The sequence below is a fragment of the Chamaea fasciata genome, unplaced genomic scaffold, assembly GCF_029207755.1.
Source record: "Chamaea fasciata isolate MVZ Bird 193981 ecotype frontalis unplaced genomic scaffold, bChaFas1.0.hap1 SCAF_2, whole genome shotgun sequence".
NCBI lineage: Eukaryota > Metazoa > Chordata > Aves > Passeriformes > Sylviidae > Chamaea > Chamaea fasciata.
In genome coordinates this window covers 36,831,144-36,855,577 of record NW_027094087.1, presented here as the reverse complement: position 1 = coordinate 36,855,577, position 24,434 = coordinate 36,831,144, and the positions used below count along the sequence as shown (strand labels likewise).

The 24,434-nt window shown below is 41.9% G+C and overlaps 1 protein-coding gene across 2 annotated transcripts; it reads right to left on the bottom strand.

Annotated features, from left to right (window-relative positions):
- Positions 1-214: 214 nt before the first annotated feature.
- On the bottom strand, positions 215-23,445 carry MTNR1B (melatonin receptor 1B). Of its 2 annotated transcripts, none has more exons than XM_066177409.1 (2): positions 23,193-23,445; positions 215-1,083 (listed from the first exon to the last, which is right to left on the bottom strand). In XM_066177409.1, the coding sequence occupies exons 1-2, from the start codon at positions 23,407-23,409 to the stop codon at positions 215-217; spliced, it is 1,086 nt and encodes a 361-aa protein (XP_066033506.1). In that variant the 5' UTR covers positions 23,410-23,445. The 2 variants fall into 2 exon arrangements, with proteins under 2 accessions (XP_066033506.1, XP_066033507.1); XM_066177410.1 differs by lacking the exon at positions 215-1,083 and adding an exon at positions 22,939-23,101.
- Between the last annotated feature and the right edge of the window lie 989 nt (positions 23,446-24,434).

Genomic DNA, 24,434 nt, shown 5'->3' with positions numbered 1-24,434 from the left:
GCTTGCACCCACCTGCTGCTTTAATTCTGAAACATACTTTCAATTAATATCTTATATAAATCATGAATCCAGAGCAATGTGCTTTACTATGAAGACAGTATTCCAGTCATAAGGTGTTATCCAAGTGGAGACTCCCCAAAATTAAGCAGGAATGACCAGAACATTACAACTATGATCTTGGTTTTCTCCATGACTTGCATTGACTATTACACATTTACAAGGTTTCAGTTTTCATTTGGTTATTGTTATTTAAAGCAGGAGAAGGCTTGCTCTTCTGGGCATCGGTTCCTCCTTTGGATGTGTCCTGGAAGAAAAGCCTTGGCATCCACAGTGACATTAAAATTCGTTTATATTCATTCCGAAAATTCTGGTTAAGAAGACCATATATTATTGCGTTAAGGCAGCTGTTAAAATAGGCCATTAAGTAGCTTATAATAAATAGCCATTCAGGAACTTTTGGTGCCATTTCTGTAGGATCAATGGCTACAGCCAGTCCAATGAAGTTGAGAGGTGCCCAGCAAAAGGCAAAAATCACAAAAACAACAAACATGGTAAGAAAATTTCTGAAGTCACTTGGCTTCAATCTTGGCTTTGTTTCTGACTTGACTCGTCTTCGAACTTGAAGCACTAAAACCCAAATTCGAAGGTAGCAGAAGCTGACAATGGTGATAGGGACGATGAAGTGAATGACCACAACAGCTATTGTATAGTAGGAGCTTGCAGTCTGGACAAACGTGCATGAATAGATGCGTGGGTCATACTTCAAAGAGCCAACAAAAAAATTTGGCACAGTTGCAATTACTGTTAATATCCAGACTAAGGAGACATACAACATTGTATTCCAACAGCTGTACACTTTGTCATAGGCAAAACTATGACATATGTAGCAATATCTGTTTATTGCAATTGCAGTGATATTGAAAATAGAGCCTATTACACTTAGTCCCATCACAAAGCCACTTGCTTTACAGTGTGTTTCACCCAGTGTCCACCCGTTGTGGAAAATAGCTATGAGCACCAGTGGGTATGGATACAAGGCCACCACCAGATCAGCCAAAGCTAGGCTCACCACAAATGCGTTACCTGGAAGGAAAGAAAAACACAGAGGCATAAGTCTGAAAGCAAGCATAACTCTGAAGAAGAAAAATGTTACATTATTTTGGATGTCTGCAATCTTAAATTACTGGTGACGTCAGTAAGCATCTGGTATATAGGACCAATAGGAAAATGATTTTACAATGTAACTTGCAACACCATGGAAATACCTGCAGCAATATGATGTTGGTGAGTAGATTATATCTGTTGGTGAGTAGATTATATCCTCCTTCCTCTTTTTTCTTTAATAAACAGCTATCAGTGAGCCATTACATAAGCACATGTTGAGTTGTTAAAATGTCAATAACTCAACAGCTGGATTGATAAAACAAAAAGGAAAAAAAGTCTAAATTGTGCCAGGTAGGTAAGTGATTATGCCACTCTAACCTATCACTGGAATGCTAGCGGGCTTGGCAAGCATAAAGGAGAAGGATATACAAAGGCTAGGTCTAAAACTATTGAAAGGATGTGTTGTTTTATCTATACTCTAAATTGCTACACAATACTCTGTTGAATAGGTATTTTCTGCATGAATGGCCTACCCATACTGCAGTGATTTTCTCATTGGATTTTCTAAGGAAGAGTGAATTGTCTACACCACCCTCTGCAGAAAGGCATATTTAATTATACAAAGAAAAGTTCCATGCATGCAAGAGGAAGTATTCATATTTTCTGCTGATGATATTAATATGGGTGATATCGTTGAGCCCTATCGTCTCTCTTTAACCAATGTCCTTTTCATCAGTTTGACATTTCTGACATTGTATCTAAGGGTATTTTTATAAAATAGGGACATAGTAAACTGAAAATAGAGGTACTAACTTTGAATTCTTGGCATTTAGGTAACAGAAAATATGGTTTGTTTGGTTTTGTGTATGGCTTGCATACTCTTTTTTTCTTTCCTGGAAGTCCTTTACAGCATGAACTGATATGGAAAAAATCCAAGCAATTTTTAAAATTGGGCATGGAATATAATCATATTTTGAAAAGAGCAGTTAGATGCTCCATTCTACAAATTCTGAGCTTACTAGTCCTCAACTAACAAAGCAGTTATCCATGTCATATTAAGAATGGCATTAACTGGAAGTCGTAAAAGCAACAGTCATGTAGAAATATGCTCATCAAAAATTACAGAATTTCACATCTACTCTGTTTGCTCCACCTGCTTTACATCTGTAGCTTCCTGAATTAAGGAATGAGGAGCTATCTTTCTCCCATACACTTTAGGGGACCACCATGCTCATCAGAATTTGAACAACAGCAAGTCAAGTTAATAGAAAGCAGGATTATCCATCTGTACCCTCAGAAACATAGCCCATCTCAAGCGTGGTGCACAACTTATTTTAGATAGTTCCTTGTTACATATTTAGTACTCTGTTTTATATATTTTAAAAAGTTACACAAGTCTTTCCATAGATGCAGTTTTATGATTTTTGAGGAAAGATTGAACAAATTAGTGAGACGATTGAGTGGGCCATGATAACTTCAAATAAGCAAAGCAGGAAGGATATAACTTGTTCCTGTGATTGTTGTGAATCCAAGCAAGCTTCAGTCACAACAAGGAAGTTTCAAAGTAGACACAGAGAAAAAAAAATTAATGGAAAGAAGAAGGAAGTGTGGGAACACCATGCTTCGAGTCTGCCACTGAAGATTGTAAGAAAACAAGTATTTGTCAGTACTGGCCTAGATAAAGCTGATCCCTTTGTACAGGAAGGTTGAGATGAGATGAGATGACTGTGAAGGCCTCTTGTAACCGTGTGGTAAACAGGACCAAAACTAACCAAAACTAACAAAAGAACAGGGGCATCTTTATCAGAATGTATTTACAGCACGACAACAAGAATTTATCTTATTTTTTTATCAAGGTATCTGACTTTAGAAGATAGAGAAGTCAGAAGTCAGAAGTTGGAAGTAAGCAAGGAAGGAAGGAAGGAAAAAAGGAAGGAAGGAAAAAAGGAAGAAAGGAAAAAAGGATAGAAAGAAGGAAGGAAAAACACTCTTTTTTCTGTTTTAGAATGTCTTTTTTGGAGAAAGAGAGAATTTAGTCTAATGTGTGCACTAAGATTAATCGGAACTCTAAGCCCTCCCAGCATGAGCGTCTATCCAAAATGTAATTGTTCAGTTAAAACAGAGTGGGCATCTAGCTGTTTCAATCACACTTGGAAATTTACTGTAAAGTACATTTAGCAAGATATTTTCAAAGTTTTGAGTGCAATTTAGGACTTCTTGAAAATTCCAGGTGCAATGAATAAATAGAGTGAGCAAGGAACTTGTCAAAAACTTAATTTACTAGTTTACAACTCAGAAGAAAAATGGTGCAATATCTATAAAGGCCTCAGGTGATTTGTCACTTCTATGGCTTTTTACAGGGTTGAATGTTCCCACTGTGCACTGCAAAGTAAGGTCCAATGGTATTTTTCTGTCTTTGTGGATGACTGCAGAATTAAGTTTAATGTTTATTACTGCAATGAATAATCTACAGAAGTAGAGAGAAACTTTCCTAATTCATAAAACATAAATAATCAACATTTTGAGAAATCGAAGGTCTTAGACATTGTTTATGTGCTTTGAGAAAGTAACTGTTCCTTGATACACCTAACCCAGAGCTTTTAGAGTGGCCTGAATTACATTCATAATATAACTAAAGGGGTAAGTTTTTGCTGCTTGTAACAAAATAGAAAGCACAGGGTTTTCATCTAGCTGGAATTATTATCATTGCTTCTGGAATTTACTTGATGAACTTTGTTCTTAGATTCAGTTTCATAAGAGACAGAGGTATATTCATTTTTTCCTTGGAATGGAAAAACCCCTTATAATTACAAGCAGTAGCTACTGAAAGCCAAATGTCTTGCCAGGTATTCAAGAAGATGCACATCTGTGCTGTTTTAAACACTGATAGTTGTGTGCATAAAAAAGAAATAAATTCCAATATTGACTTTGGGTGCAGCAGAACTAGATCGGTATTTCATGAAGCATTCCTGCATATTGGTTTTCTTACTACAACTTACAGGAGAAAGAGGACTGTCACACCCTCTTGTAATCTTGATATGACTTGATGATGTAGGAATTTACCCATGGAACCAAATTTTTGGTAAGGCCAAAACTTTTAAGGGCTAAGCGTCTGCCTTCTGAAAAGACAAACTGACTTTTAATGTCTCTACTAAAACCAGAAGCAATTGCAATGAGCAAGTATTTTTAAAAGGTTTTCCTTCTGTCTTTGGTTTTAAACTGATGAAAATGCTTAATTATATATCATGGTGGTGTTTGGGGTTTTTTTAGGTAGTGTTTTGGTAAACATTTGTTTGCCAAGTTTTTATATGTTGCATACAGACACCACCCTCTTTGGTCTGTGGCATCAGCAGCAGGTAGGGCAGAGAATTAAGTCTTTCACACACTGACATTTGAATTCTCTGTGACAGTGCAAGCCAAGACCTAGGATAAGCTTTGATTTACTGAGGCATGTTAATTTGGTAAAATGTTCAACAGTGTGTTGCTAACAGAAGGTGTAACATAATGCTTCAAACAAATGCCAGATGGGTGTTTGTTTTCTTTGAATATGACAGTTTAAAGGCAATGATATGCTCTTTTGTAGTTATGTTTCATGCTTTCAAATATTAGTGAGGTATGCTGCAGACTTTGATATAAGGGAAAGGGTCAGGCAATAGATATCCAATAGAAATGTTCCAACAGAACAGCATATTTTAGATACTAGCAAAAAAATATAGCAAAAACAATGAATCAAAGCTGGTCTTCAGTTTATGGAACACCCGGGTTATTTATTTTTTAGGAAATATGTGTTCTATGAAACTTTTTAGAATTTTTGGTCAGTGTAATTATCCTCTTATATGTACAAAAACCCCACCACTGGGAGTAGAATCATAAAATCATTCAGATTGTAAAGGACCTTTGAGACCATTAAATCCAACTGTTAACCCAGCACTGCCAAGTCCACCACTAACCCACATTCCTCAGTATCACATCTACACCCCTGTTAAATACCACTGATGTCTTGGGAAGGCTGACCTGAAACAGAGACTGGACAGAGCTAAGAGAATAAAGTAGATATTTCTTAAAAGGCCTTTAGGGGTAACCTTGGGCAGTACAAGAGCCTGGCCAGGGCTACACCCAAGGTGGGCCCAAAATGGTCACAAAATGGGCAACCGGCCACGAGGTCTCACGCTTTTGTAAGTTTTGGTCCATTTGCATATTGGGGTTTAATCAGTTACAGGTTCAGATTGTGAAGTCCTTGTTTTCTCTCTTCAGTCTACTGAAGTGTTTCTTGTTTTCTCTCTTCAGTCTACTGTTGTTTATGCTTTTGGGCCTGAAAACTTGTAACAATTGTCCTTGTTCTCCATCTGGAAAAGGATTATTTTGTCTACCTACTCTGTGAAGAGAGCTTACAAACACTTAATATGAGGCTCAGAACTACATCCCTAGGCAGCACAGAATGTGAAAAACATGAAAGCTAAAACTTGAGGGATAGCGAATCCACCACTTCCCTGGGCAGCCTGTTCCAGTGCTTGACCGCCCTTTCAATGAAAAATGTTTCCTAATATTTAATCTAAACCCACCTTAGTGCAACTTGAGTCCATTTTACTCTTGTCCCTTCACTTTTTACCTGGGAGGAGAGACCAACCCCTGCCTGGCTACAACCTCCTTTCAGGTAGTTTTAGAGAGCAATAAGGTGTCCCCTGAGCCTACTTTTCTCCAGGTTAAACACCCCCAGCTCCCCCCCGCTGCCTCCTTCCCCAGCTCTGTTACCCTTCTCTGGACATGCTCCAGCATCTCAGTGTCTTTCTTGTAGAGGGGGCCCCAGAACTGAATATGGGATTCACCAGTTCTGAGTACAGGGGCACAGTCACTGCCCTGGCCCTGCTGGGCATGCTATTGCTGATATAGGCCAGCATCCCATTGGCCTTCTCGGCCACCTGGGAACACACATCATGATCATGGTCAGCCACTGTGGACCAGTACCCCCAGATCCTTTTCCACTGGGCAGCTTCCCAGACCCTGCCACCAACCTCTGGGGCTGCCTGGGGTTGTGGTGACCCCGAGTGCAGGACCCAGCACTTGGTCTTGTTGAACCTCATGCTTCAGTTGGCTTCAGTCCATCAATCCAGCCTGTCCAGACCCCTTTGCAGAGCCTTCCTGCCCTCCAATAGATCAACACTCCCATCCAACTTGGTGTTGTCTGCAAACTGACTGAGGGGGCAGTTGATCCCCTTGTCTAGATCACTGATAAAAGATATTAAACAGGGCTGGACTGAAGAAGAACGCTGGACTCATGAGGACAAAAGCTTAGCATGTAAAAAGGACCTCGAGATTGTGGCTAAGTGAGTTGCAGACTCCTGATCTGGAACAGAACTGTGTTCTTTGCCCTACATCCGCAGCTGAGTTAGTGATGGAAGCTACATATGCAGGAGGTGAATTTTAGGCTTTTTAGGCAAATCTCTCAGTTGTCAACACAGATTTACTGAAAAGAGGTACCTAAGTTGCACTGTTGTTTTTGAGATCATGACTTTGGCACGCTTGGCATGCATGTAACCCAAAACAAAACATCTACTTTTTCTGCACGCTCACTCTTTTTCTCCCTCTGGTTAAAAATGGGAACACCAGTCCTTGGTGAGTTTGCTGCCTTGAGTTTGCTAATAGACTACAGGTGCACAAGTGGTGTTAAAAGGCGAGTAAAAAGGCCTGAGGTTTGTAACCCCTGGGTGTAGAGTTTTGCTCGCCTGTGGTTTCCTCTGATGCTGGTGGGGACGGTGGTGACTCTCTGTTGCCACCTAGTGCGGGAGCCGCAGCAGAGACAACACAATGCATCACCTAGCAGGGCAGGAGGAAAACGCCAGGGGGCTGGTTCTGCAGAGCAAAACGCTGATCGTTAGTCAGATACTACACTTACGGGGTGATAAATACTTTCCTGGGCTTCTGATACTTTCTGAGATGGCAGGAACTTTCCCAGTACTGGGTATTTTCACACAGTAAAGGGGAAGGAGAATAAGCAGGACAGGCTGTGCTACTAGAAATTCCACTGTTGCCTAGTGGTTAGGACACTTCCATGATAGAAGAGCCCTTCTTTGAAAAAGACTTGAATTTATGTCTCCCGTAGTCCCCAGAGAGTGCCCTACTCACCAGCCCTGCTGCTCTTCTGGGGTTAGCGTGCTTGTCTCTTTCTAGGTTATGTTCAAGAATTTCAGCCTAGAATCAGAATACACAGGTTATCACTTGTATTGTAGAGTGCTCTTTATCAGTATGCTCATAAAAAAAAAAAAAAAAAAGAGTAAAAAAATCCTTCTCATGATTTAACAGCTGGGAAACTGAGATAGACAGGTGCAGGAACTCTCCAAGACATTGATTAGGAAAAACACTCCAGGTTCATGAACCTTGCTCTTAGTTTTCTCTGTTAGATAATACCACCTCTGTTAGGCATACTCTGGGAAAAGTGGCAGCGCTGGTCCAGCTTTCTTCTCCCAAATGACATCATAGTGGCATACTGATGCTGAGGCATGGAGCCAACAGAAAAGCTCAAGCTATTAAATAAGGCTAGTTATTTTAAAAGCGGACAAAGGGGAGTGGTTGCTGCACTAGGTAGTAAATCCTTAACAGATTTTGCAGATGTAAAAGTTTTACTTGTGCTCAAGGGAAGACTAGAAAAGCACTTGTAAGAGTACTTATTTTAAGTATTACATTTGAGGGTTACTTAAAAGACACACCATACTAGGTTTAGGAAATCCTCTGAGATGGAAGGAGTCACAAGTTGTAATAATACTGAAGCATCATGCAGGGTTGCTCTGTTCTCTTTTTCTCCTCAGTGCCTACTTTCATCTATTGTTAAAGACAGTCTAGCTATGCCTCATTCTGTGTGTCCAGCCATCTGAAACTGAGCTGCATTTTGCAGCAGGCTCAGGGGAGAGGATCCCTTATATCCGTGCCATAACAGTGAAGTCAGGCTCTTGTCTTGAGGATAGTCTAGAACAGAAAAAGCCCATGTTATTGCTGAGAGAATCACAGACTTTTAGAACCATAGAATGGTTTGGGTTGGAAGGGACCTTAAGCATTATTTTGTTCCAACACCCCCCCCACCACCACAGGCAGGGACACCTTCCACTGGATCAGATTGCTCAGTGCTCCACCCAGCCTGGCCCTGAACACTTCCAGGCTTTGGGCATCAACACTTTCTCTGGAAAACCCGTGCCAGTGCCTCACCACCCTCACAGTAAAGAATCTCTTACTAATATCTAACCTACATCTACCCTCTCCAGTTAAAAACCTCCCCTTTTTCAGTTTAGATGTCACACAGGGAGCAAAGCCAAGACATTCACTCTAAGGGTTTAGCACTATGGGCACCAGTGGCAGCCCAGCCTCAAAACCCACAATTGCTGAGCACAATCACTATCAACAAAAACAGACTGTTTTTTCACTGGTTCATGAAAGAAGTAATGTTTTTTGTATCTGCCAGTACATATCAGCTTAATTTTCTTCTCTTGAAGTAAATCACAGCTGTTGATTGCTTCAACCAAGAAAGAATAGGAAACCTACTTGTATAACTGCAAGTATGAAAACTCATTTACTGCTGACAAAGGGCCTAATACGAAAAGCTGTAAAATACAACAGGTGCAATCTAGTTAGATCCTATAAAGAGCTGGGCAACCTATAATTTTTAATAACTTTCTTTTTCAGTGTCTCAGCACTATGATGCATGTCATAGAAAAAAAGGTGAAATATGTAGCATTTTATAGGATGTTGCTTTGTTAAAGAAACAAACAAAAACCCTACCCCAAAACTTGTTCCAGATCAACTATAAGAGACTGAAGTGTGGAAGCAAACAAAGCAAGGATATTTCACTTCCAAAAACTCTGGAAAAAAAATGTCATTTTGCCCTGACAGGTTTTAATTTATATTGTGTGAAATGCTAGTTCATTCCATCCACCTTCATTATTACTTTCATGTTTGCTACTGTCTCTAAACTGTATTTGTGTCAAAGGAAATTATGTTGGTTTTTTCTTTGTTACTGCAACAAAACATTGCTCAAGTCCTTAGAATAGCTTAACTTCCGCCTTCTTTTAGAAAAAAAAATGCAGGAAATTGAAAAATGAAAATAATTTTGTTCAAACTAAATCCATGTTTCATTTTGTTAAGAAGTTTGGTTTGTGTTTTGTTTTATTTTAATATTTGCTAGCAGATTAGTTGAATTAAAAAAAAAAAACAAAACCAAAAACCAACCAACAAATCTCAGACATTCAATAGTTCCATTTTAAATGATAAGGCTTAAGATATTACTGTAGATACTCAGGCTATCAAGCTAGTATTTGAAGTGAATAAAACTGGGGACAATTGGAGACAATGGGACACACTCATGTCCAGTTTTCCAAGAGATCTGATTAGCCAAGATTAGGTGCATCTTGTTTGTTTAGCCCTGCAGACCAATTTAAATAGCCCAGAATTTTTTGACCAGTGTAAATGTTGAGATCTCCACTTACAGAACCAAAGTCATGCAGGTGGCAATTTCGACAGTGGTTTGCTCAACTGCTCTGTAGGGCTGCTGGTGAAGGACTCGCAGCCTGTGACTGCTGCTGAGACAAATATGTGCAAAGCATGTTCATGTCAACTGGTTCCATCTGCAAAAAGAAACCAAATCTAAGCCCATTATTCCTGCTATGTACTTTTGCGTGTTCCTGTGTTCAAGAACACAGTGGAGGATCCTGCAGTTTTATAAAATAGGATCTGATACACTGCAGTAAACAGAGTACATGGGAACATCTAATTGGAAAACACTTATGTTGACAAATTGCCAATGCTTCTAACAATCTATGGAGTCCCTTCATTATAATCTTCTTTCCTTCTCTTGTTTCCTGTTTCACCAAGGAAGAAAATAGATTATACTTGACAAAAATGTCCATTATAACCTTTCAGTAAGGAAAAGGCTTACCCTTTCTGTTCTGAGTTTTTGGAAGGCCTCATTACTGTACATGCATAGGGAGATGAATGTCTTCAGAAGCTGTTGCCAGTCTCTGCCATCTGCTTCTTTTGGAAACAAGGTCTTAAAGCAAAGTACAGTGATATGATTCATCTTATAATGATACTCATAGGTTTGTAAACAGCATGTGAACAGATGAATAAATAAAATGCTTTTACAGAAGATGATTGTGTATTCTCTTCTGAAGTATTAAGCTGTTTTCTGTTCCAACTCTATACAGACAAAGTGTGTAATGATCATTTGCTGAATCAAGGTCTTTTCTGAGAGCCAATAGAAGCCTTGAAAAATGACAAGACAACAATTCTGCTGTAGCTGGGCCTGCAAGTCATGATATTGTTGAGATAGGTAAATGAGGGGTGATAGGGATGCAACCAATGTAGCCATAGAATCATGACACGTTTGAATTGATCTCTGGAGTTCATCTAGTCCAACCCTCCCATTCGAAGAGGGATAAACTATAGTGGGTTCAGGGCCATGTCCAGTCAGCCTTTCACTGTCTACAGCCACAGAGACTCAACAACCTCTCCGGGTGACCTGTTCCAGTAAGGAATCAGTGTACACGATATTTACTGTTTTCACTAGGGAATAGAGGCAAGATGCTGTCAATTTTGTGACAGATGAGGGGTCTACATGATCTACTAAAAAGCAAAGGATACTTAAGGTCATGTCTATTACTATGCATGAAGAGACCAGACAAGGTCATTAACAGTGACCTAGACTTGATTGGTCAGAAGAAGAGGCCCCAGTACAGATTAGAATAGATGGGGATTTGTTTTTCTTGTACCTCTGCCTTTGGATTCTTTGTGACAGCAGAACTTTTTGAACAATCTTTACTGGACCAAATAGTCTGAGCCAAACAGAGAACCTGGACCAAGAAATGTTTCCAGACCAGTAAATCTACAGACCAGTAAAGGTACAGAACTCTGTGGCGTGGAGCGTGGAGCGTGGAGTGTGGTAGGGGCTGCACAGAAAGAGGCAGGAGGCACCAGCTCCTAGCAAAATAATTTTCAGAAAGCAATTCCCACCAGCTTTAGCAAGGCTAGAATGTTCCTCCTTATATAGATACTCACATACCAGGTTCAGGTTACCCTGGCTGCAGAACCCTGTTCCACATGGTACTTTGATGACCTTTGAGCACTGAGAACTGACTGCAACCAGCCCTTCAGACTAACCTCTTGTGGTAGTTCTAGCTGATACCCCAGTGAGTGACCTGGTGGCCTGTGATCCAGAAATAGAGCTGTGGGTGACTTCTGTCTGACTAACCTACTGAGTCACACCTCTTTTACTCCATGAATACACTTGCAAACTGCGCCTAACCAATATAATTTTTACTGAGTCAGGCTCAAATGGAAATCCCTATATATATACTACATGAGAATGTTTGAGGGTGTTTGAAGGTCACCTACTTCTCTATTTTGTTTGCTCTCCATAAGCAGAGCAGATATTCTTGCTTCATCTTTAACCAGGAAGCTGACTGTACAGCAAGTTTTACAGTCTTTATGGTCCTAGCTTCCAGGTGTTTCATAAGAGTGACTAAAGAGGATTGTACTGTTTTCAGATTATCTAACCAAAGGCATAATTACAGGACTTCAAATTAGTTTATTTTTCTTCTAGTTTGAGACAACAGATGTCCAGTGCTGCAATTGGACTCTGGATTGTGTAGTGGAGGTTTCATACCCAGCACCATAATCATAGGTAAAATCTTATAAACTCTTTCAACCCACTTACCAGAAGATAATTTTTTCTAGACAAATCAACATTTACAAGGCCTGCCTCAACATCTGATTAATATTTTACACGTTTTGCTTCTAATGACTGCAAAGAGAAGAATAAAAAAAAGAAAGGAAAGTTTTGCTTAACATGAAAACTGATTCAGAAAGTAATTTTTTGTTCATGGGCTCTAAGCCTACCTGTGAATCTAATAACAAGTACTTTTGCAGTCACTATAAAAATACCGCAGGGAGACTTCTTGTCCTTGAGTTGGAGTGCTCTAAATTTCCACAGCACAGCAGTCATTTTCTGACACTACATTTTATGCCAGTAAAACACCTGTAGTATAACGGTGTACTATCTGACTTGTGGCAGGGAAGTTTGAATTTTAAATACTCTTTCTGTCATGACCTCTAACATAACAAGACAGTCATACAAAGGTACTAAACCCCTATTAATCAAATATTTTTTCTCTGTAAAAATCCAAAAATTACACCCTGTAAACATTCCAGTGAGTAACAACTGATTTCAAGCAAGCTGGTTGGAATGTTTAGTCTCTTGAATGTATTCCCAAGACTCTTAAGAACCTTAAGTGGCAGTTCACAGAAAGGAAGGAAGGACAGCTCCCAGTTGGCATGTAGGGACTATGCCACTTGCATGTCTTTACTTGTCCTGAAGAAAAGCAGCATGTTTTAATGTTACAGCCTTTTATTTGTCAGTAGAAAATCTGATTAGAGTTGACTGCTTCTAAGAACATATTTTAAAAGTCCTAAGGATCACAACTCAAACGAATTTCACCATGGACAGGATCTGCACACAATGGTCATCTAGAATAGACCCTTTTTTCATTAAACTATGTGAATAATATTCAATAAGTAAGTTATTTTTACTTGAATAAAAAGTAAGACATAAAAATATCTAGATTGATTATTATTATTATTACATATAGGTGACAGCCATCTCAAAACCGGTTCTTTTCCCTATTCGCACTCAAATGAAATGCTGTGTATACTTGAATTATTTGGAAAAATGGGACTGGCTTTAGAATGAGAGGACACTGAGAATTTCAGGCAGTATTGGAACAAATCATAGAGACACGAGGATGCCGCTTACTGGTTCCGGTCTTCTTTGCAGTGATATAGTTTACAATTTGCTGCTAGTTCTAAACTTACAATTAGTTAACATAATTATATTTGCAAGGGCTGAGATACCAAGCGGATATCTTTACTGTTAGTCAGACTGCTAGTTCCAGTAGCTGCATGTGATATCTTCTGAAAACAATCGTTGCCTGCATTGTGCAAATATGGCAATCTAAACCAATAGGTAAGCAGATGTTGTTCTATAAGCAAAAAGAGGACAGTATTTATGGAACTATCATATAAATTATTATTGTCTTCATAAGGTATTTAAACATTGAAATAGATCCAAGTCCATAAAAAACAGATGAAAAAATTAGTAAGTATGTCAGAAGGGCTATGTTTTTTCTGCAGACGTAATTTAAGCAGCATTTATTAAACAGTGTAATCAAATACCTCTACAATTAATAAATAATTTAAAAAAGAATCCCAACAATCAAGATTCTAGTTATTTGATGAATGCGTTTAAGGTGTTTTTATCTGTTTTCATGCCAAGATACGTCTGCTCCATATGCAGCTGGAATGTCAGGAAAATGCTAACTCTCTGGTATAGCTCAGCCCTTATCAGTATGGAGATCAAAACTAAACCAGAAGATTCTAAAGCAGTTACTGCTGTTAGGGAGGACACATCACAGTGTTGCACCCACAGTGATTTTGATATGTTTCTGTGGGATTTTGCTGTCAGGACATCTGTTTTATGCCCATATCAAGGTGGAAGGTTAAAAAGGAGAACAACTGCTCAGATTGATTTTTAGGAAGATGAAAATTGCCATAGCATTAAGCATTCCTTTCTGCAAATGAAAAAAAAATGGCTCAGGATAACATGGCTCTTTTCATATGTATTCTTGGGAACAAGGCAATGTACTTGCCAGTCTGTGTCAAGGTACCAATATGCACTTGTAAAGGATAAGTTCTAAGAAGCTAAAATCTGAAGCATATCTGAAGGTAGTGGTACTCATAATAGATCTGAATTGGAGTAGGAGTAGAATTTACTCCTAGAGGCAGAGGCCAAGTTGTCACCAATTTAATGGATTGAGAGTTGTCTCCTATAACATTCTCGACGCAATGATACAAGTCACCTGGTGAATATATATCTGCTAAGAATAGATGAAAAAATTAGTGTTTTAAAATGAGTTGTCCTAGTGCTCTGTGGGGAGGTTTGGTCTCTTAGCTCTGGTGATTGTGCCAAAGAGCACTATGAATCCTTGAATTCCTTCTGCTGGTCCATCCAAGAATAGAGCTTTACTGCAGAGGTCATTCCTCATGCAGTCAGTGAGTCTTGCAAAAGGAATGTCAGTCCAGAGTCCAGGAGAGAGCTGGCAGGAAAGGGAGTGCTCCTAAGACACTGCCATAATACAGCTGCTAAGAGCTCCTTCTAATTTCCTATATCTGGGAGTACGTTTGCACTGGTTATTTCAAGGCGATGAAGGGAAACATATTCATACTCTGAGCTGAAAAAAGCCCCCAGAAAACAACAAGCGAAGCATCAAACAGCCATGTGACTGTGTTAGGCTAGGCCTTATGGAGGGTCTGAATAAAATGTTGCAGGAAAAGCATCACACTAATAGCATCCTTTGGTTTTCCTTCCCTTGAGACGTTGGTAGAGTGGACTTGTGCCAAATGAAATATACAACATAAACACACCCTTAGATTCTTCTTTACAAGTTCAAGTAAACATACTTCCGCAACTCGAATAAATCCTTATAATTCTATTTCCTCTAAAGATAAGCATACCAATTGTTCCACTTACTATGTGGAATAGGAGTTAATATTGTATTCTAAAATAAAAGTGTATTGGACTTTATCTTGGCAATAAACTTCCTATTTGCTTATCAATAAATGGAATAGTTACTGTACAGGATAAAAGTAAACAATAATTTAGAACAATGATAACTTGGCAATAATGTATTACCAAGTGCTTCAAAGGAGGATTCAAAATACTCTGTGGCTGCAGAACAACCTGCCCCAGGTCACAATTTTACCTTAAACAGGATTCCCTGTGATGCAGATTGATTAAAAAAATTATTTTTTTACTTTATGGTGTTTCTGTACTCCTAAATACTTCTTTCAGTCTCTTTAGGCTCATAATTACCTTACAAACTTTCTATTTCTGAAATACTTTAAAATTCTGTATCCTTTAGATTTTTTTCTCATCTAGAACAACCTTAGGTTTCCACTTTTCACTTTTTTCTAAATTTACCTGAAGATTCATCTCTTTAGTTAAAGAAATTTTCTTATTTGGCAAATTAATAATACTGGCTTTTCAATTTGTTCTTCTACTTTTGGAATTATTTATAGGCTAACAAAGTTTAGAGTTATTATTTCATAAGTAACTTCAAAGATTTATTTTCTCATTTGGTTACTGTTTGAACCAAGTCTCAGAAAAGAGGATGGAATTGGTGACGAACTTATTCTCTTTCCTCTGCAAGAAGAGAATAGAAGCATAATTAGAAGTATGAGATGAGTCATGGGCACATGACTGAATAGTTCTAGAAGTTATATAGAAACATTTTGAGTATTGATCATTTGGAGGTATTTTCTGGGAAGAGGTGTCATATCTTCATGGACAGACTTCACCTAAGCATATGGGATACCAGCTTGCAATCCAAGCTGGCAGAATGAATAAAAAGAACTTGAAGATGAGAGATGGGAAGAGAGCTTGAGAAGAAACCATATAGTTTCTTCATTTAACACTCAGGGCAAGGGAATTTTGGCTTCAGGAAGGTGGTGGCAAAAATATAGAAAATAGGAGTTCAAACATTGTGGAGTTCAACTGGAGTGGTAATATAAAAAGCAATAGAGTCAGTTAAAGGGTGCCAGGAACCTATGCAATGAAATAGGGGATCCAAACTCAGTGAGAAATAAAAATAAAACTTTATGGAAACAATTCTGTTAGTATGGAATTGCACCAGTAATCAGGGAAGAGAAATACTAATGTCTTCATAAAAGAAGGGGAATGAAGAGAGAAATTGAGAGAAAGAGAAAGAGAGGGAGAGAGTGAATATCCTGTTAAAAGCCAAAATTACATTGGGGAAGAGTTGTAAAGACAATGTGCAATGTAGAATGCAGAAACCAGAAATAGGATAAGAACACCTCCCTTTTAGTAGGAAAACATAAATGGAGCCAATTTAACATCAGGACAATACAGGTCCTCATATGTAAAGGGGGAAATAAGCACAAAAATGGCAGCTGAGTTCTGGACATACACCCAGAAGATTTCTTCAATTCAGAGTCTATTTGCCAATATACGCCAGCTTTTGTTTTCATGAAGAACAAAGACATCCCTGAAGAGCCTGCCATAGAAAATAAGGTTGTATTGAAAGCAGATGAGATTATTTTTGTTAAATTAAATAGAAGAACAAACAAAGCAGACATAACTAAGAAGGGGGCTTGCACATTTTGATAAATAAAAGAAGCTAATTAGGAAAGTGAAATCAGCTGTATTGAAGCGCATAGGGACTTGAATGTGGAGGAAGGTTGGCATTTCTTCATATTAAAGGTACAAAAATATTCTTTGTAACTTGCATCCAAAAGAGGAAAAAATATAAGAAAAAGTTAGAGGTCTAGATGGAGAAGGAGTTGTCTCAGTAAGGATACTGGGGGCAAGAAATGAGGCTAGAGGTAAAAGATATGTCCACCAAAGCAAACTGGTAGAGAGAGCAAGAATGGATAAAATGCAAACTGACAAACCCCCTAACCTTCTTTGACTTTGCAAAGACTTCTAAAATGACTAAAATGCCCTTTCAGCAAGTAAAAAAGAGAAAAAGAAAAACAAGTTACTGGGGAAGGGGGACCCTGAAAATCCAGTTAAAATGGCTCCTGGTTTGAAGAAAGATTTTGCTAGATCTTTAATAAAGACAGTGATGGTGGTCTTGGGGACAAGGCAGGCTGACAGGTGAGGAATTAGCATATCTACAGTAAAGCAAAAATATCAGAAAGATTGAATATACTTGATGGCAGGATTTTTTAAACATCTGTTATCTCAGAGATAGTGTTGTGTTCTGAAAGTATCAAGAGCTACATGTGGGACCTGTAAAAAGGGGCTGAAATGTTCTCTAGTCCTCACTGCCAGTAGGGAAGTGCAGATTTCTCTCAGGCTTGAGTGATTTGATTTCTCTCAGAGCTTGGCTCCCACATGCATCCCAAAGAGCAGTGTTGCCATGACTCACTTGCAGCTGTGGTGCTCTCACACTTTACTACCCATTTCCTCCTCCTTTGCTATGGTGCTGCACAAATGCTGTTTCTTCTTGCATGAATGGTGCTCGCAGTCAGAAAAGCAATTAGTCAGGGAGTAAAAAGACCAGTAAAACAGTGTTGCCACCTCTGGAAGATTCATTTGTTTACCATAGAGTGTGTGTTAACATGGCATCTGTATTCAAGGTGGGAATTGTTGAAAAGAAAGAATGAATTGAGAAATCTTTGGGCTCTTAATTGTAGCCAAGACTGGAGAGACAAACTCAGAGGGATAGGAAAATTAAAGACGCATATAGAGACAAATGGAATAAAAGTCAATGTGAGCTTATACCGAGTGGCTATACCAACTAATTTGATCATCTTTATTTAATAAAAGCTGGACTTGGACTTTCTGGACCTGGGAGGCTGCTCTAAACAGATCTAGCCTTGGAATCACCAGAGTACCACTTACATTCTGTTGCTACCACTGCCTGGACAATGATGAAAGAAAATTGTTGGACCGGAGGGAGGTAACCTACATTGAACTAATTTTGTCTGTTTCAGAAGTATTACATCACAAAACACAAAGAGAACTAATGAATTTTTGTGATAATACAAAGTTGAGAGCCTACATTGATCCACAGAAATGTGAAGATCTTTTTCTGCTTGAGGACTAAATACCAGAAAGTGGATAGAGTATAATACCGTGAGATATGAGGTCAGGTACTGAAGGAATAATTGTGTAACAAAAGAAAAAGAAGAGCTGCATCAGCAAGTGACTGCACCAAGAACAGTCACCTATATGACGCTACCACATAAAAGAAAAATGTGGCTTCAAGGCATACCAGGTCCATTTTGTCTATCCAGGAAAGGAGAGAACAGAATAGAATGTTAATATTTTCTTGAGGGTATTGGTGGCGCTTCATCTGCATTACTGTGAACAGCTCAGTTTTCTGTTTAAGAAAGATTCATTTAGTTTGGATAAGTGATCTGAAAGGCCTAAAAATCCCAGGGAAATGAAGAGTGCAACTACTTAGAGGATACTGAAAGTATTTGACTTGTTTACTATGGGGAAAAAAAAAGGTTGTAAAAAAAAAAAAAAGGAGGAGTAAACGTGCTTACTCCCCATTAATATTGCACAAAAGTTCTCAACATGTGGAAAAACGATCCATTCAAATTAAATGACAGTTGTAATTCTACAAAAAGATAAAGATATCCACTCTAAGTAAGGAACTAATAATCACAAAGCTAAAATAAAGTAAAAACTTTACCATTATGATTTTGAATCACGGTAAGAGATAGAAGAGCTTTATTCTAAGTGTTGGGTTCAATGAACTTTTGTGAATGTTGAAGCGATATTCCCATCAATTTCTTAGCATTGAGCACCTTCAAGCTGAATGTGAGGGAGAATATGAAAGCCAAACACACCCAGTCCTGGAGCTAAGAATTCCATGGATCCAGGGTTCAAGAAGTCATGAGCACAAAAGCTGAAACCATCAGAGTGGGATCTCATGATCTGCTCATCAAAATATGTTCTTGTCAGCATCAGTTCTGGTATTAAAGGACAATTTTTCCAGGTGGTTTCAGAAACAGGTTTCTCCACTGCAGTTTTTTAAGAGATGGATTCCAGAACAGGAAACAACTATCCTGTACCCCAGCTGACAGCAAAAATAATAGGGGAGGAATAAAGGAAGGAAAGAAAACTGGTGTGGCCAAAGAGATGAAGAATAATTGAAAACAGCATTTAACAATGGGGTTAACTTACCTTCAGCTATATCACAGAGGTGTGGAGTGAAGGCTATGGAAAGGGAAAGAGCATGGAAAAAGACTACAAGACTTGCTTATTTTGCTGAACATGTTTATTTAGTAGATGGTTAAGTCCCAATATTATAATTCTACATGCAGGATTGTTTATTTTGTACAGATGTACATATGAGAAGCATTGTCCATCTCTAGAGCCACATACACATTAGACACAACTAAACATGCAAATACACCCATGTTCTTACAGGTGAAAGAAACATGAATTTTGATTTAATTTGTGTTGCAACAGCACCTTGCTATTCACATGGAAATCAGAGTCTCATTGTGCTGTGTTAGCTGATATATATAGAAAAGAAAATAGTTGAGAGGGTGAGGAGGGCTGACAAAATGCACTAAAAATACCACTTTCCACTAATGCATTCTTTGGCAATGCACCAAGGTTAATATTAATATTCTGCCAAAAGTCAAAGGGTCCCAAGTCCTCATTACTATTTGAAATGATACTGAGTTAATATGCCTAATTCTCACTTCTCACTGATTTTATGCTGGCTTTAGGGCCAATGAAGTATAAAGGGTTTGCTTTATCTCTGTCCTCTGGGAGATGCCTTGCAGGTTCCCACCTTGTAGAGTGCTTCCTACCAGGTTCTTACCCCAGTCCATAATGTTACATTTATAGCAATGGCTATACAAAGGTATCTTTAAAGTTCTTAAAAGCATCTAGTGGCTTTGATTTACTTGACGCACCTTCAGGATACTTGATCATACCGCAGTGGTTGTTGAGCTCATGTAAACTTTAACACTTCAGAAGTTCAGCAATGTAAAAGCTGCCTTCAACTGGGCATGTTTAATACAAATCAATAATTGTTTTTGAAAATTCAGAACACATCTGACATTTCAAATAGAAAGACAAGCTGATCTAATTTTATTATTTCCATATACAAAGTTTTATTTAATTTTGTAGTGTGTTAGATGAAATTACTCTCTTCCCAAATTAGAACTGATAAAAGCATTAATTTCTGTAAATTAAATCGCTTTGAGAGATCAGAAGTTGCTCAGCCTCTCACAGAAAGACTGGGTGCAGTTATGTAAGACAAGCATGTTGATTCATACCAATTATGCTATGCATTACTTGGAAGAGTCTTCACAGATTTCCCCCAAAACTAAATTTAAATGTGGGAAAGATTCTGTATGATCTGAAACAATCATTCTGTTGAAAGACTGGCAAAATTCCCATGTTTGAATGTGAGTGAATTTGAGGAGTGAATGAGCCATGTCCAGAAACACCAATCTTACCCATTCTTTATTTCTCTCCTGCTTAACATAATAGGTACAAGCCCAAAGGCTAATAGGTCATTTTATTTCACTCCATTCTTGCACCTCCATTAAATAACAGTATTAGAATAGATTTACTTTTGGTCATGCTTTATTTTTAAGGGACGTGATGCATAATTCCATTGTTTCCAGTTATCAGATCTCTCTGTGAAGTCTAGAACAGAATAGTGTTGATAAATCTTGGAAAAACTGCTAAAGTCCTGTATTTCTTTCTGAAGGTAGGATTACTTGTGCCACAGAAGTAGACAGAGCTGGTTTATTTATTCCTTATACACCTGTGACTTATTTGAAGTTCCAAACTATAATCCAAGAAAAATCTCTCATTAGCTTCTTCAAAGGGAACTGAGTTCTCATTATGCTATAGCTCTTCCTTTTTCCTTCGATCATCTAGATGACGTCATAACTATTCCTCTAACTTCATCTTTTTCTTCTCTGACCAGGTCTAACTCCTTTCATGCTGTTTTTCCTCACCATATCACTTTCTACTGCATTCACTCCCCTTGCAAGTACAAATGCATCATTTCTTGTTTGCTCAGGAAGGAAACCTGCAAGTCCACCTGCTTTTTCATCTTCTTTCCTTGTCAGAGGCTAAGGGCTCCCAAGTGCTGCTTTAGCTGTCCACCACTTTCCCATACTCTATCACTCCACCCACATCAGTTTCCAGTTCTGTTCCACTCTACTTCCTCCCTAAGAAATTTTACCAAAAAAGACTTCTGTGGACATTTACCGAAATATGCCCTTTCAGTTTCACCTCCAAGAGCCCTGTCTCCCTGACGTAAAACTAAGAACTGGCAATTTAAAAGGTATTTAACCTTATGAAGATTATGCAGAAGGAATTCCCTGCTGTTCTTCACAGTACTTATTAAGATAAAGAGATCTTTGGGACAGGGTCAGCCCCATCAGATTAAGGATGATCCTAGAAGGAGATCAATTAGTAGGTATTTGAACTAGAAAAGATGACTACGTTTGGTTTGGGGTTTTGTGTCGTGTGGTTTTTGTTTGTTTGTTTGTTGTTATTTCTTCCCCCCCCCCGCCCCAATAGTTCCAGGATGCCACAGAGTACTTTGTTCAGTATCTTGAAACTTACTCTTCCAGGCATCACTCTCTTCCAGTCCAAACCCTCCCCTTCCCTGTTGTTTGGGCGAAGGGAGCGTTTCAGAGGAGAGCCCCTCTCTTCCTCCCCTTGGGCGGGATTTGGTGCCTCGGGCTGGGCGCCCTCTCTAGCGAGAGCCTGTTCCCTGGGCGCTTCCACCCCCGGAGTCCAGGCGAGAATCCCTCGGGAACTCCCCTTCCCCCGGCGCCGAGGCGGCCGGGAGAGCGCCGGTGAGTCACGGCGGGTCCCGCAGGACTGCCTGCCCCGCTCCACTCTCCCGGGGTAGCGCCCGGCGCTGCTCGGCGGCCGCGGTCCCGCTCGGGGCACGCAGGGCTCCGGCTCCGGGGCACCACCGGCCTCGGCACGGCTCTGCCTCTCGGATTGGTCCCCTGGGACCGACAGCACAAGCGCAGGGACCAGCAGCAGCCTCCCCCTGTCTTCCCTCGCCCAGCCAAACCACCCTTCCAGACGTTCTCAGGTTCGGTGCTGCTCGGTGGGGGGTGTTCTCTCAGCCCCATGTAAACGGGACTTGCCGGCATCCCCCGCTTGCAGTTGGACCTGCAGCGATTGGGGAGCGCAAGACTCGCCCCTCCATAAACTGCTTTTGCCCCTAAGTACGATTAAACTTGAAGCAAGGGCGAACGAGCGCCTACTCCCCGTTAGAAGCAGCTCTAGTCACCGCACGTGAGACACGACTGCGCTCGGGAAGAGACACTGGTTAAAAAACCCCCCCAAACCAACACCCCCTCCACCCCCAGGAAAAACAAGCCAGCAGCTGTCCCTCCTTCCCCGTGGCAAGGGAGCACCCGCTGACACAGAGGACCGATGGCAGAGCCCTCTGGCTCCGAGGGCGGGGAGGGCAGTGCTTCGGACGTCTGCCAGCCCCCAGCAAAGTTTGGTCACCCCAGCCTGCGTGCGCATGGCAAAACGAGGGAACTCGAGTCTCGAAGGAGTGAGGAGTTCCGGGAACAGCTAAGTACTATAAGAACTGCAGTAGATATACCACAGTTTCGGGGGTAGAGCTTTATACTGCACCGACACCCAGCATCCAGCCGAGCGCAGGTATGCCCAGCTCTGCGCATCAGGCAACAATCGGCTCCATCGACGGGAGCCGGAGGGGGTGAAGGATCCGCACGCAGCGGGAGGTGCGCCACTCAGGGAAGTTGGCCAGGAGGCAAATAAGAGTAGTCGGTGGGACTACAGTGTTTTGTACTTTGAAACACGTGTAACCAGCCCGGCAGAGATGAGGAGATAAAGCCAGAAAGTTTAGCAAGTAAAAGCCGCAGAGCAACAGTCTAGCACACACAAGGAGAAACTACAGGCACGATTCAAAGACAATACCCCGCTTTATTTGTTGCGTTCTTGTTGAAGGATATGCGATGAGGAGACAAGAAGGCGATTTCGTGAAAGACTACCGTGAATTCTGATGCAGGCTCCTAAGAACGGGCTGAGCCGCTTCCCCACGCATGCACAGCACCGTATCTTTTTAGGACTCTTGAGCAAGTTTTAAAAGCTCCTCCTTCATTCCTCCGACCGCTCTGGGCACGCTTTTTGTCGCCGGTATTTTAAGCGGATGGCACCGATTCCCCTCCTCGGGAGCTCCATAGAGACCACATAATGCCTCATTAGGAACCACTGAACGAGCTGCATTCCCGGACGGAGGGCAGGACGGAGCGGAGGGGAGCGCGGGGAAGGGTGACTGAGCTCCTGGGAGTCCCTGCACACACTACCGGGCAAGCAGCAATGGATGGAGGCTCTGGTCCTGCGCCTTCAGCGAACGGCCCGCACGGACTCGACAACGGGCTGGACTCCTCAGGACAGCTGGAAGCCAGGACCAGGACAGCGGCAGGACTCCGGACGCTCGCTACTTCCTGCCACCCTCCGGGGCAGGGTGCAGGGGTCAAGCCCTTACCTGAGTTCCGAAGCTTGCGGTTCTTGAAGACGGAGAGGATGACCAGGAGGTTGCCCAGGATGTCCACCACGGTGGTGAAGATCAGCACGCTGGACAGCACCGGCACCACCCAGGGGGGCCGCGGGGCGCCCGCCGCCGCCGCCTCCCGCTCCGCCAAGCCGAGGCGGCCGCGCCCGCCCGGGTCACAGCAGTTCCTCAGGGAGCCGTTCTCCAGCATCGCGGCCACCCCGTCCCTGCGCCTCCCCGCGGTGACCGGCGGCGGCCCCGCGGACTGACCGCGCGGGCGGGCGGGAACGGCTTTAAGGGGCGCGCCGGGCGCCGCTTCACCGGGAGGGGCGGGGATGAGGCGGGGCCAGAGCCCCCTCCCCTTTCCCAAGCGGTGGGGGAAGCCCGGGGGCGGGCACGGCCTCGCCTGCCGAGGGAGGGAAGGGGGCGGTCGGCGGGAGCGGCGGCGCGGAGCGGGCAGCGGCGGGGGCTGCCGGGCTGCGGAGGCAGCATCGGCGGGTAGCGGAGGCGGCTGCGCTCGGCCATCCGCGGTGACAGCTTGCGTGGCCGGAGAGCCGCGGGGACAGGCGAGGAGCGCGGGCCCGTGTCCCAAAGCGCTGCTCCTGCCCCAGGGCTCCTCCGCCATCCGCCGCCGGCACAGCGCTTGTTTGGGTTTTTTTTGTGTTTTGGTTCTGGGGAGTTGGTTTGGTTGTTTTTTCCCTGCCCCGCGGCTCGGACCGCGGTGTTCCCGGCAGCGCAAGGCCAGCTCTCCCCCCGCCTCTCTCGCCGCCAGGCACACGGTGCGCCCAGACGGGTGTTCCTGGCACATTCCTCCCGTCGGCCTGGCAGCAGATCTGAAGGGGCTGTACGCTGCCTTCGCCGTGGCCTTGTGCCGCGTGTTTGAGCGCAGCGGTCAGGTCGAGACTAAGGGCAGCGCCCGTGGGGCGATAACTGCGAGCGCCACGGACGGGACGTGCCCGATGTCGGCTTCGGAAGCTGGGCACTTTTCGGGTGATTTTCCTTCCAAGCTGCAGGGCAGACAGAAGGGCACCGACGGGCTCCACTCTGCAATTAGGCTTGAAACATACAGTTTCCTTTGGGCCCTCAAAGTGACAGCTACCATATTCTCATTTGCATTAAATACTTCAGCGAGACGGAGGACACGGCCCGCGTGTCGCCGTGCCTGGCTGGCGGCGTGGCGCGGCCACCACGTGCCGCCGGCAGTGTGACACCGGGCTCACACCGCGGGTGCCGGCA

What these genes read in the sequence shown, in the direction of transcription:
- MTNR1B (XM_066177409.1), bottom strand. Translation starts at nt 23,409, where the DNA reads ATGCTGGAGAACGGCTCCCTGAGGAACTGCTGTGACCCGGGCGGGCGC. An exon ending in CCGCAAGCTTCGGAACTCAG is followed by an intron (nt 1,084 to 23,192) that starts GTAAGGGCTTGA and finishes CTTTCCTTCCAG; the next exon opens with GTAACGCATTTGTGGTGAGC.